Consider the following 14,129-nt stretch of genomic DNA (forward strand, 5'->3'; position numbering starts at 1 on the left):
CATCAGGTGGTTCCACGCCGCGAACAGCAAGGCCCGAGCCGAAGAGGCCGCGAGAAGTAAGTGTGAGCCGCTGCCGGCCTGCTCTGCCTCCGGGTGGCCGCCTCCGCGTTAATGTTGAGGGGTGGTGGAGAGAGGAGCTCTGGTCGTGCCGTCAGGCACTCCCGGTTTGTCTTGTAGGCGAGGCCTGTCCCAGGACGGCCGTCTGCACCTGTGAACCGCCGGTCCGGCACCGGGAAGGCCGGCAGGACAGCGTTGGGAGGCGGCATCCTTTTATTGGGCAAACTTACTTAGTTGCGAAAAGACAACCAGCTTCCAGGTGTGCAGGCCCTCTCTCAGGTCAGACCTTCAGGTTAACAAACCTCTTCATCCCCTACCAGCAGACCAGAGCCACGGTTAGGGAGAGTTCTGGTTTTGCTCACTCAAACTAAGCTTATCTGAAGTGTTCTTCAGTTTATGTGTTTTCATAGGAGAACACAAAAGCCTCTGCTGCAGGTGAAACTGATTTCTCTGAAATGGTTGTACTGAGGTTAGACCTCGGCTCCCTGGCACACCAGCCTGGGCAGCAGTGGTCAAGTTGTCCCTGTTCTTGATCTCGTGGTAGGTCACCCTTTCCATTTTGATGACACTTCTATTTATGGATCTGCTCTAGAAAACAGAAAATGGAAATGACCTGATTAAAAGTCCATCAGTCCATCCGTCCATCCATCCAGTGAGGTTCAGTATCAGTGCTGTTAAAAGGGCAGCAGGTGGTGGAGCAAAACCTCATGGGAAGCTACCATAACTCTCAAGCTGGCTTTGCCCTGGGTGCCTGCCCATTTAGCAGGATCTGCAGTGCTGTGAAGACAGGTACTTGTGACGGCTTTGTCAGAGACTACAAAACTACAAAAGTTGTCCCATCTTCCTGAAGCAGTTAAGGAATCCCAGATAGTTTTGACCCTATGTGGATGGTTCTTCTTCTAGGTCTTTTTAGGATGGTTTGAAATTGTGTAATGTTGTAACAAACTGGGTAATATTTCTTGGATTCTACAGGACAGTTTTATTACTGCTTTTCCCTCCTGTTTTGTTCAAGATGATTAAAGTATTTCAGGTTATTTGTAGGCAGTTTATTTCAGTGAATTTTAATTTATTTTAATTAATTTAATATATGTGAATTTGGGGGAAATATGTAATTTATTTATGTAATTTTATATGTAATTTGATTTTTATTGGCTGTATAATTATTATTATCTTTTTTATTGTTGTTTCAGTCTAAGTAACTGTATGTATTGAATTCTCTGCAAAGCTGGTAGCACTGCCCAGACTCTCAGATGCTTCTCATTACAGAAAGCTGTTTTCAAAGCTTGCAGCATTCCTGATATGTCCACTCACTTGTCTTGTGTCTCAGGTCTCATTTTCCTGGCAGATGTTGCTGGCTGGCTGGCTGGCTTTTTTTTTAAAGTTTTGGCTGAGGTGGGTTGGTCAGTTTTGAGAACGAGACAAAGGGAGTACTCAGTCTCTGCCAGTGTTTAAATCTTCTTGTCACCTTTTCTCTAAGAGGCTTGGTCTGGAACCCTGTTTTGAGAGGAAAAGATTTGAAATTTAACAAGAGTGGATTCACATTGTGGATATTCATTTTGCTGTTCCTCTGAAAAAAAACCATGATTACCTGGCCAAATACATCTACAAAAATAAATTTTCACGTGCTTGTAGATTTCTGAAGAGTTTAGTGACTAAAGTACACCAAAAAATGCATCTCTCACTTCACAGAGAGCAACTTACACCGGTTGGTCTTTGTGGAGTAAGTGCACAGTCCAGTGTAGAAAGACTTGCCCTGTAATTGTTACTCTGAAGCAAACACTGGAACTATGGGATTTGCTTCTGTTAGAGCGTTCATTTTTTAAATCAACAGGTGATGTTCATATGATCGAAGCAGATGTTCTACTTCGTGGTGGCGAGAAAGGAAATGGAGACCCTATCATGGCTCATCCACCTGAAACAGACAGTGACAACACATTGCAGGAATGGCTAAAAGAGATTGTCAACACAAATAAAGGCATCAAGCTGGATTTTAAGAGGTATCTCAGAACAAAAAGATTTTTATATTGTTTGTGTTCTTATTAGTTAAAAATTTTACAGGTAGTGCTAACTATTTTTCGGTAATGGTAGACCAAACTTTTTCTTACTGTGCGATTTCCTGAACAGAAAATTAAGAAACATAATCATTATTACTAAATGCATTGCAAGAATAAAAGCTTTAAAAGTGTTTTGAATTGCAAATAATGATTTCATATTCAGTGAATTAGTTAGTGAGTTGCTGTTGAGCAATGTTTTCCTATTGGGAAAACTGAAATGATGGTACGTATCTGTACAGCTCCTATCATTTTTCTGTTTGTGCAAAGAAATTGGGAAAGAGAGCCTTCCGACTGGGAAGTCAGACAGTGCCTCCCAGGCTGCAAATGAGGCTGAGCCCCCTGAGTCTCTCTGCCTGGCAGCACACTGGTGTCATCTCTGCTACGGTCATCTAGCTTTCTTGGTGTCATTCTCTACCATGGAAGGGGAATGAAAGTGTCAAGATTTTTCAAGAAGCTTCTGAAAAGCCAGCTCCTGTTCGAAGTCTGCTGAAGTTCGTAATAATTTGGAAACGTCATCCCATACCAGTGTGAAGGTCTTTATTTTCCCAGAGCTTCCCCACCTTGCCCTCCCCCGAAGGACAGGAATTCTATTTGATGATCAACTCCAATGCTAACAATCTGTTGGGGATGTCTTAATTCAAGAATTAGGTGTACTCCTTTGAATACCTGATCTCATACCACATATGAAGTGGTGTTAAGATTTCTTCAGCGTGGTATGTAAAACAAAAAACTTGTCTTGCTTTTTGTGTGGTAAGGTACATGTACATTGAAGTAAATCCGTTTCTTTGGCTTGACTTAATTAAATTTTCAGAGGTTCATTTAGAATTTTAATTATTAGCTGTGTCATTATCTTTAATGGAAAATACACCTGAAAACCTCATGAGATTGCCTTGAAAAGTTTGAAATGGGTTTCAAAGTGAGCTGTGATTTTCAGACATACACCTCTGCAACTCCTAACTTCAGCTTTGTCTGAATTTGCATGTGCAATGTCTATTTTTGTAGCAGATGGAGAATCCACCTCCACATTAAAAAGAGCTTCATCAATGCTGAAGTATGCTATAGAAATGCAAAAAAAGTGCTAGATAGTTGTAAAATGGGATTTGTACCTGTTGTTCTGTGTAATGCAATCAGAGTTTTCATGTGAATGTTCATGAAAATACAAAAGATGTGGGCAGGCTAAATCCTTTTGTTGTTACAGAATCTGTAAAAGACTGCCTGGACAGAAGAGGGAAAGGACAAGAGAAGTAGGCGTTTGTTTGGGTGGTTTGGTTTGGCTTGGTTTTTTTCATTTTAATTGTTGTTTAAATTAATTTTAAAACATACAGCTCTTACTTTTCCACAGGAAATTTCCAGCCAAGTGCAGTGATTTTTAAAAAAACTTTTAAAATTATGTTGTATTATGGAAGTCTAATTATATAAAAACATTTAAAGAATACAAGCACACAGTGCAGATATAGTCGGCTAAGTGGTAACAGAATTTGATCTTCTTTTGGATAGTATTTCTTTGGATACCATTGCGAAAGTTTTGAAGATTATTTCAACTGCGCTTAAAAAGAAATATTTTGTATATTTCTACTCTGTCAGCTTGATTGACCACATAATCACTTTTCCTGCTGGCTTTATCTGCAGGAATGAATGTATTCTGTAAAAGGACTTCAGAGCCCACTTCAAAAATGCCAGAGTCCTTGAACATGGAGTCAGCAATACATTTGAATTTTCCAAATGCTATGCAATAAAACCAATGCTATCTGAGAGGGGTTTTTTGTTTATTTCAAGAGATGCTGCTTTGGGCTTTTTTTTCTTTACATTACCTTGTACTTTGTATTGAAATGGAAGGCATTCCACTGTCTTTGACAGTCCCTTGTACAGAGGAAAATGTGAACTGTTCTGACCTCAGATAATGTGAGAAATACTTAAGCCAATAATGTTAACTCAAGTCATCACTAACTTTCCTCTGAGGAGACTTGAGCTAATACTGACTGAAAGTGTGGAGTGGAATTAGTGCCACTATGCAGCTTTCTCAACAACACAAAAGTTAAAATGTACAAAATTACTTTTTACAGGAAACAACACAGGCAGCTCAGGGTACAATTTTTGGCTTTAGAGCTAACATAATCTAACAGCTGGTGGCCATTCCCATTTTTGGCCACAAATCCTGACACAATTCATCTGACCTCATCATGAGCCAGGTTAGGGAATAACTTGGTACAGAACCATCCCTACAAAACAATGAGAATAGTTGTTTACCACTTTACATCCCTGAACTCACACACTGCTGCTAAGGCAAGAATCAGCACTCGTGTAAGAGGCTGGAGTTAGACACTAGGAATTAGGAAGATACAATGACATTGGAATTGGGAAGATATTGATAGCAGTTAACCATGATCTGTGTTGTTCAAACAGACATCCATGGAGCATGTAGCCTGTGGTTTATATCGTGTAAGCTGGAGCAGTTGTCATCCTCTCCTTGCTCTTCACAGTGCCTTCTGTTCCTCTTCCTTTCCTGGTGCTCCTGTGACACACCAGTTTAGGATGTTGAACAGGGAAAGTAACCCTGCAGAACAACATGAAGAATTTTCTGTTCGCTCAGCTATGTGTCAGATCACTGCAAGATTTTGAGGAAGAGCTAGAAGATGTCTTATTCAGAGCTTTTCATAGCTCGCAGGAAAAAACACAGGTCCTTGCTATTAGTAAGGAAGTCACAACTCTGACCATAAGGATTTTAAATTCCTGCATGTTACATAGAATGTTAATTAATTTGCTGTGAGAGAAAAAAATATGTATTTTCTTGGCATTCATTCCTTTTCCCCATTATTCCACATTTCCTCTCCTTCCACAATACTACTGTTTCGAAAGTTTTGGTAAGATAGAGAAAGGTTATTGTTTGCCTTCTAGTGATGCTTTTTCTTTTGATTTGAGAGAACAGTGAGAATATGTGATTTAAGATAATTTGTTAAATGCTTACAAGTGATGCTGCATTAGTTGCTCAAGTGTGACTACATCTCATACTTAGTAATTAGCTGTAGGATGAACATCTGATAGGCAGACTTTTTCATGCTGCCACTACTATTTCACGCTTCTGACCTGTGGAAACAACCACTACAAAAGTGCTAGAGCCTGCAGTGGCTTCCCTAATTAAAGTCCTTCCTAAGAGTTCAATAGCATCAAGTCGTAACAGGTTGGGAGTTAGAAAAGGCATGAAGTAAGAGCCATGAAGCAGTTCATACTGGGCAGCAGGAAGATAAGAGGCTTACGCTACTTTACACCAGCAGTAATAGTCACTTTACGGCAGAAAGGGTCTTCGGCATTTCTCTCTGACTTACAGAGAGAGTTTCATTAACATATCTATCTATATATGTACTGTACATTTCCGATCTTCAACCAGAGTGAGGTGTCTCATGTAACCCACGTGTTACTGGTACAGTCTAGAAGCTGTGCGGCCTTCCTTGGAGCTTCTTGAACGTGTGAAGCAGCATTTGAGGCGACCCATTTGGATCAATGCAGACATCCTACCAGGACCTAATGGAAATAATGCTGTAGTGGATGCAGGAGGATTCCTCAACACTGTCACTTCATTTTTCCCAAATGTGACCTTATCACTGGGATGGACAACTGGCTGGCACCCTGACAAACACAATGAAGGTAAAGATAGAAAAACTAATGCTTACATTGCATAGTCTGTTTTCTTCAAGTTCCTTTCATAATTGATTAAATATAAGTTATATGCCACCTGATCAGTTTGAAAATGATAGTGAATGTAAGAAGAAATATTTTCTTTGTTGGTGTATATTTTAATAGTGTTTTATAGCAAATAGTTCAGTGTTTAAGTTGCAGCAGAAGTGTATAAAAAACTGATATTTTTGTTGTTAAACAGTATTTTGTTCTTCAACTCAGTCACCCATATTGAGGCATTTTTGGGGACAAATTGCTTATGCCCTGTTTCAGGTAGTCTGCTCCCTGAATCCTAGGAGAATTGGTTTGGTAATCAGAATTCTGGCATGTTTCCTGAAGAAAAATAGATTAGCTGGAAGTTTAAAACTCTATCAGTGTGTTTTTGCAATAGATAATTGAAATCAAATTGTAGGTCAACATTGTTTTCAACATTTAATTTCTGTTGAATAATTGAATTTTTTCAATAACTTCTGCAATTTACTGATGTTAGTAACTTTTTTAAATCTCAGTTTTGAGAATCTAATTGAAGTTTCTTATTGTTAATCCCTAACTTGAATTTAGATCCTGAACATGTAACCATTATCTCAGAGTCCTTTTCAGAGGCTTCCTCTCTTAATTGTCATAGTTGCTTTGTTAGGGTGTTTTACTCCAGTGTGCATGCATTTGTGTTCCATAGCATAGTCCCCGCCAATATTGTCTGTGACTGCAACAGCAAAATTACACAACTTTCTAAATTACTAATTGTTCATTAGCAAGATTTAATGTTGTGTTATGAGGATTTTGTCATGTTTTATACAGTAATTTTATTAAACTGTATAGTACTTTGTCCAAAGTACTTTCAGTGCAGTAAAAAGTTTCTGGAAATAAGGTACTGAGCAATCTTTTTACATAAATGTAACTTTTAATAAATGTCCATTCTAAATTTCGGTTTATGGTCATGCAATTAAGGATATACTGTAAGACACAAGAAAAACAGCTTATTTGACTGATTTCAACTACAAGTTGCTGTTTGCCCAACAAAATTTGGTTTTTTTTAAGATTTGGTGCTTTAAATCTTTTCAGTCTTAACATTGTGTATGAGTTGCAGAGAAAAAAACTATTAACTGTTATTGAAGTTAAGATTTTCATAGCCTGTAGAAATAACAGAATATTAAATACCATTTTAACTAGCACCAGTGCTTGTAAAAATCTCAACAGCAGGCACATGAAGCATTTTAGATTGCTGGATTTTAGCATTTTGTAAGTACAAAACATTTTACATGCTTTAAATTATAGAGAAATTGAGACTTTAAATTATAAAGTCTTCTACTGCATTTGTTCAACTAAATTTCTCAAAATGTTTCTGTTTTTTAAGGGTCAAGTTTTTTAACTGTCAAGTTAAAACTAGTCCACGTTGAAGTCAATGGCAACGTTTTTTTAGAGAGAGCACAAAGATATGATTTCCTGGACATTAGAAAAAGGTCACATTCTATAGCTATTTGTAAAATAACATTGCAATTAATAGAAGTAAAGGTTTTCAAAATAAGTTTATTTTTCCATTAGTATTGCTTTTCCCCTCTGGGACAATGACATCTTTTATTTATAATGATTTAGCAATTTTCTTTTAGAGTTACAATGTTTTCACAAAACCAATGTTTGCTCTTGTATTATCTTGCAACCTAACCATTCTAGAATTTATTGAGTCTTTATAGAGATTGTATTTGTGAAGAATTCTTTTTGATCAAATGGTCTTTATTGTAGGCTATGATTGGATGATGGTGAAAGAAATGGCTCAAATATGCAATACACTTTCCCAGCCTGTAACTTTCCCTGTAAGAGCAGCATTAGTACGACAGTCAGTGTCTGAGCTGTGTTGGTTAATGCAACAGTCAGATAGGTAAGTTTGAGGGCCTTTATTTTTAGCTGTCTTTATTACAAAGTTAATTGTTTATATTAAATGTAGCACAGTTATGTGTACATACTTAACCCAATTACATTGAAAATATTTTTTCTTCAGTTCTTTAGTTCCTTCAGTTCTTACATTGTGTCATACAGAAGTGGCCATTATTCATTTCTTAATAAAATTCCAAAAGTCTCTTTTGAAATTACTTATTATAGGTGGTGAGTCTTGTGTAGGTTTGTATTCCAGTTGCACTATAAACATTTCATAAGACTGCTGTAGTTAAATAGACCAAGTAGTTGGATGTTGCAATTTGGAATTAATTAAATTTAAATGCTTAACATTTTATAGATACTTTTTATTGGATTCAGTATTTATATTTTCTGTAATCATGTGACCTAAGAACATCAAAGGTGATTTTTAGGTTGGAAGTTAATCAGTGTGCTATGAAGCTGATTTTGCTTAGGTACTTGAAATACATTCAGTGGTTTCCAAACACTGATTTAATATTTCCTTCTAAAAATAGTTATTACAAACCCATAACAATTTCGTAGGAAAAAATTATTTACATGTAATAGAATGAGAATAAAACCTGCTTTGTACATACTGTCTTTTACTCATCTTTTTCACCTACTCTGCCTACCTACACTTTAATAAAGTTATTCGTCAAGCACCAACCAAGGTCAAAGCCCAAGACAGAAAAATTAAGACAGTGACTTGTATGGAAAATTTCTAAGTAATGAGAGACAACAGAGTGGAAAAAACAAAGTGCTTTTTTTCTCATTTATAGTGGTGAATCAAGAGAAATTAGAATTAAACATTTGAAACTGGGGAATTAATTTCAAAATATTGTTATTTTAAGAGTATGTTTTGTGAATTGTGCCATTCTCAAATATGACCTCATTGGCTACAAGCATTATTCCGACTGAAATAGTAGGATTTTCTCTTTTACCTCAGTGTAAAACTCTTGATTTTTCTCAGTGGCGTGATTAGAAGGCAGAAGTTCCGGAGCCAGTTTTGCTGACATACAACTAAATTCTGATTTGCCTGTATTTTAGGTTAATACAGTTTTAATAAACAAAGGGAGAAAATAAAGTATTTGTCATGTGGAGATTATGGAGGGTAATGCTTTTAACTTTAAATGATACTTCAAAATTCTTCAGGTTTTTTTAAGACTTACAACAAAGTCTGTGCAATTAATGAGAAAAGTGTATGTGATAAAGTACAGAAGATACATTCAGTTAATCAGATGGCATCACTACACATCACATAGCTGACCATAGAATGTGAAAATCAACTATAACTGAGATTGCCTCATATTTCCTGTTACAATGCTCTGCTTGTAACTATTTATTTCTTTCTCAAACTTTAAATGCTCATGCTGGTAAATTTCTTTGCTGGATATCTGCCTAAGATTTTTTTTATTTTATTCCTTACTAGCTTTGGCAGAACAATTCACACAAAGACCAGGCTACAGATAAATTGTTCTGGGTGGTGTAGGATTGTCCATCTTAAAAATTTTGCGTTCCTCCTTGGGAAATTCTAGCAACTTTAGCTTTAGGAGCAAGAACTTGTAGTTTGACTGGAGCCAAATTATGTGACTTACCTCCGTAATGATGAAAAAAACAATGTGTCAAAGGAATAGACCTCGGCAAATTTTAGTTTGTGTGTGTCAAATAGAAATTTATTTAAAGACTACCAGTCATATTCTTCAGCTAGTCTGTCTGTACCAAGCATTCTGTGCAGCTTGTGTGCAAACTAGGATGTGTTTGAGCATGCTTGTTTCTGGGGTAGCGTTTTGATCCAGCAATTGCTTTTCCCAGTAACTTGAAGCCTCTGTGATAACAAGAAGGTTGGAGAGATTCTTGGTGCTGTCGGTTGTAGCACAAATGCACGGTAGAGGGTGATGACTTGCCTGGATGTGGAGGGGTGAGGAGGGCAGGGACACAATTCTGGTAGTTCATAAATTGTGGTTGCTTAACTTTGAAATCTAAAGGAGATTAAGTTTTTGATATTTAATTACATTCCTAAAATTAAGATACCATAGTCCTGAATATTTTTAGGAGCTTATTAGTGCAATGTCTTTCTGTCTTACATGCTTTATCTTAAGATAACATACTCTTTTTTCTCTTTCTCTTTTTTTCCATTTTTTTTGGATGTAGATACAGCCTCACTCTTTGGACAGGAAAGGAAGATGTGTATTCTATAGAAGATTTACTTTACATCCGAGAAAACTTTGATAAAAGTAGGGTTTATTATGACATTTTAGAGCCACAAAATTCTGAATTCAAAAAAGCCATAGGAGTAGAATAATAAATACAAAGGAGGCAATGTCTGACCTTATAATACTTAACCTCTTTAAACATGAATATTTCTTGTTTAGAGAAATGCATTTTCCTTACAAAAAAAATGGTATAGAACACACCTGTTGTTATTGGAGGAGTTTTTGTGTAACACTTTATTGAAAGGCTTCTCAAATAGAAATTTAATTCCTTCTTAATTGTTACTTACTTTCATACGCATATTCCCTCTCATTCACCTAGTGGAATGTAGTAAAGGCTACTCAGGTTACCTAAATATTCTAGTAGTTCATCCCTGCAAGCGTATGAAGGGGAGAATGGCCCCAGCTGATATTTGTGGACCAAGGCAGTTTGCTACTAACTGCATTTGTGTGGGACACTCATTCTCTACCAAAGCCTGGTTTTGCTTTTTATAGGAGGGGACAAGAGTCAAGACTGCTTTAAGTACAGAACTATTCAGTTCCCAAAGGGGTTATTGTGTAGCTTGTCTTGATACACTCCATTTTTAATGCCATTGGAATTGATAATGTTCTCACCACTAGTCAACAGAAGATTCTGTTTGCTAGATGTGAAGAGTGGGATCCGTGATGCTACACATTCCAGGGAGGAACAGTCATTATTTTTCCTGAATTAAAACTGATCGGGTTCTCTGCAATGTGGTAATTGTGCATTCCACACCATGGCTTGCCTCCATGCTTTCTGAGCCATCAGTAACATAGTCCTTGTATTGTGAGAAGGCTGAATTGGAGTTGTAGCTGCACTGCAGGAGGTGCTAGAAACAGAACCCCACAAATGAAGAATAATCCTGTCTTGTACATGGAGGACAAAGATGGATTACAGTGAGGTGCACATCAGAGACAGCATCAAAAGAGCTGTAGTGTTTTATAAGAGAGAAGTGGTTCTTTCAAGAGTTTGAAACTAAATTTTAAGTATAAAAGGAGTTACATAAAATGTTTTGCTGCAGTCTTTCTGAAAGCCAGATGCTCTAAGAATGAAATAGCTGTACAGTGGTTAGTGCTTACAGCAAAAATTATACATTTCTGTGATAGCACCGTTATTTTCTGCATTCTCCTCATTTGTGCATCTTTTAAGTCTCAGAATACCATTTCACAAATTTTCAAAAGTTGAACTTCCTTCTGAGAAAAACTAAAATCATTGCAACCCTGCTTATCACCTGCAGAAAGTGCCCAATGTGTTTAATTTTAAGCATTTTTTGCCTCTTTTGCTTCTGCATCCCTTAAAATTAATAAAGATGCTGAAATCTGTGTAGGTTGAGACACAAGCTGTGTGTTGTTGCTTTCTGCCAAACATTACAAAGGATTTTTTCATGATGACAGAGGAGATTTTTGATTTCTAAATGAAAGCTCATTCCATGAAGAGACATTACCCTGTCATCTTCTTGTCTTCCTTTTCCCATTCCTCTCACCTGCTTCCTGCAGGAATTGTGTTAACTTTTATGTTTTACACAACACTGGACAGGCTGTTAGTGCTAAAGAGTTAATTACAGGAATTTTTGGTTCTTAGATTGCATTAGTACAACTGTGATAGTAAAGTTAGTTATATTTATTAATCCTAAATCTTGAAAGATGGTGATTTCATGCAGTCATTAAAATTAAAGATTCCTGGTTGTTACCTGTGGTCCTTAACCAGGTTTATCTAATAATTGTTTACATTGAGGGGCAGAGCTTTCATCATTTTTGTCACCTACTACGATACAATGTACTTGGATAAAATTAGGAAATACTTTTCCAAATAAGGAAAATAAAAACTTAGCTAGTTGTACTTGGAATAGTTAAACAGAGTATTTAATTTAATTTACACAGTCAGTATGAATGGCAGTAACCACCAAGAGGTCAAGTTTGGCAGTGTGATTCCTTTTAATGAATTGGCAGAAATTATTTATTTTTTAGTTCACTGTGACAACATCATCCGATTTGAACAGATTTAACCTCTCAGTTCTTATAGCATCTCATTCTTTGAGCTTTGCATGCACACTTTGCTATACCATGGGAGGAAGAGAGATCAACTATTTCCTAACTGATCATAACTATATTTTATTTTATGGAAAATATTTAAAATATTTTAAATACTGGAAAATGTTTTAAATACTTAAAAGACCCTTTTCTAACCCAGATCATTTTGACTAAAACAGGTTCAGGAGCTATTGCTTGAACAGGCATACTAGCAGATCTGATCATGCGGTATCCTTTTCTAGATGATGACCCTTTCACATAAGTCTTCTTCAGGGAGAACAGGATCTGTGAATGACCAAAGGTCCAGTTAAACCAAAGTGACAGACATTGCTTTGAATTTATAGTACATACAACAAACTAGCAGGAAATAGTATAGTTCAAAGGTTTTTATTTTCTGGGATATACCATGGAACAAGAAGCAGTTAGGGGACATCAGCCAGCTTTTGGAATCAAATGCAATATAGCTGCATTAGCCAAAATGAGCCAGGCAGGTGTCTGAATAATAGAATTTACTTTTGAGGGATGTAAAGGAAATAGCGTGAGGACCCATCGCTGTAGCCATGTTCATTTATTGAACAAAAGGTGCCATTAAAGAGCATTGACGTTTTTGTATTATTCTTAGTGACCACTTGACTAGTTCTAGGCTTAGTCTAGATTTATTTTCAAGATATTGCTGGTCATTCAGAAGCAGCCATACTTTCTAGCCATACATTTATTTCTAATAGATTTAAAGACAAGAATATCTTCTTGTCATTTTTTTTCCACAGTTTATATAAATGTTTAAGACTGAAATGGACTCCTAGATCTTGTTTCAGTTCCTTGTTGCAGGCAGTTATGTTTATTGACTTAAGGGTTTTCATCTTTCAGTTGGTTAGGCCTTCTTGTATCCACACTAGCAAACTTTTCTGTTGTTTAGAAACCTTTTTCCCCACTTACTGATTCCCACCTGAAGTATTAGGATTTGTTTAAACTGGTTAAACTATTTGTTAAAAAACACTAACAATTGCCAGAAGTATTTTAAGGGTGCAGACATCATGGAAGAAATCTCACTGAGTAATATATGTGGATATGAACAAACAGGGATATTCAGATAGAATTAAAAGAAGACATGATCTGGATTGCCAGAAAAATTAATTAAGGTAAGAAGACGTGTAAAATTAGATTAAATAAAGCGCTGGAAATTAATTCTATGAAGCATTCTTGCAGTGACAGAAGGGTTTGACTGTATGGTGGATTTGATTATTCTGTTTGGATTATCCTATATATCTGAATTTCATATTACATATTTTTTACTCATGGATCTCTGTTAGTTTCCTGTGAAGTCATTTATGTTGTTTATGTCAGTCTGCTCTGACTTGCACCTAAATAAATTCATTTGAATTTGTTTCTCTGTTTTCATGCCAATCTTCATACAAATGCTCTCCTAAAATAAGATGTGTTAACTGTGGGGCCAGCAATAAGATAGTAAGGGTGACAGGAAAGACAGTTAACTTAATCTGTTGGAAACAGGCATCTGTGACAGGTCTGTGTTACTCTAGCTGTTGCTGTCTTTTTTTTTAACCACCTGTCAGGGATGTATTCCTTGTACTTAAAACCTTCTTTAGGAGCTGTAAATTCTACCACCTCTTTGTGGAGTCATTTTCTCTATCCGTGTTGCATCATGTCTGTTGATATCTTTCAGCCAGGTGTTTAGACTTAATTGTCCTTGTTACATGAAAAATGTTGTTGATTTTCATGGAATTAGGTATTGTTCAGGATGTCCAAGTGAGTTAATTGATTAGCAAAACATTTCAAATTTACTGTAAGTGTAGTTCAAGCTTTGTATCCTTCTGTGAATTCGATGGAACTTACTAAACAGAAAAAATAACATAACATGGAATAGAAAAAAATAGCATGTTATGGAATAGAATTGACATCATTAGTCCCACACAACTACTAATATCCTGCAGTAACATGTAAGTATACTGATGAAAGGAAAACAGAAGCTAATCTTCTGAGGTTTGTATTGCTTAAATGTGCTGTAGAATTGAAGAAAATGCGTCCAAAGACACATTTTCCCCATCTTCAGTACTTATTTGAAGAATTACTTAGTTTTGGCCTACTCTGACTGCAAAAAAGCCCAGTCTTTTTCTTCAATTAAAACCTTCAAATTAAGGCCTTTTATTTATCAGCCATCTGTCTGTGGTCAGGCCAT

At 36.4% G+C, this 14,129-nt stretch overlaps 1 protein-coding gene across 1 annotated transcript; it reads left to right on the forward strand.

The window, feature by feature from the left end:
• Window positions 1–7: 7 nt before the first annotated feature.
• Window positions 8–9,975, forward strand: FAM151B (family with sequence similarity 151, member B). The gene is made up of 5 exons (XM_009707289.1): window positions 8–56; window positions 1,889–2,054; window positions 5,536–5,753; window positions 7,524–7,659; window positions 9,825–9,975. The coding sequence occupies exons 2-5, from the start codon at window positions 1,900–1,902 to the stop codon at window positions 9,973–9,975; spliced, it is 660 nt and encodes a 219-aa protein (XP_009705591.1). The 5' UTR covers window positions 8–56; window positions 1,889–1,899.
• Window positions 9,976–14,129: the final 4,154 nt, after the last annotated feature.

Source organism: Cariama cristata, unplaced genomic scaffold (genome assembly GCF_000690535.1).
Source record: "Cariama cristata isolate BGI_N322 unplaced genomic scaffold, ASM69053v1 Scaffold43759, whole genome shotgun sequence".
Taxonomy (NCBI): Eukaryota; Metazoa; Chordata; class Aves; order Cariamiformes; family Cariamidae; genus Cariama; species Cariama cristata.

Excerpts from the sequence above, each read along its gene's own strand:
- FAM151B (XM_009707289.1), top strand. The coding sequence starts at position 1,900 with ATGATCGAAGCAGATGTTCTACTTCGTGGTGGCGAGAAAGGAAATGGA. Across the intron at positions 5,754-7,523 it reads CCCTGACAAACACAATGAAG|GCTATGATTGGATGATGGTG; the intron begins GTAAAGATAGAA and ends TCTTTATTGTAG. Across the intron at positions 7,660-9,824 it reads TTAATGCAACAGTCAGATAG|ATACAGCCTCACTCTTTGGA; the intron begins GTAAGTTTGAGG and ends TTTTGGATGTAG.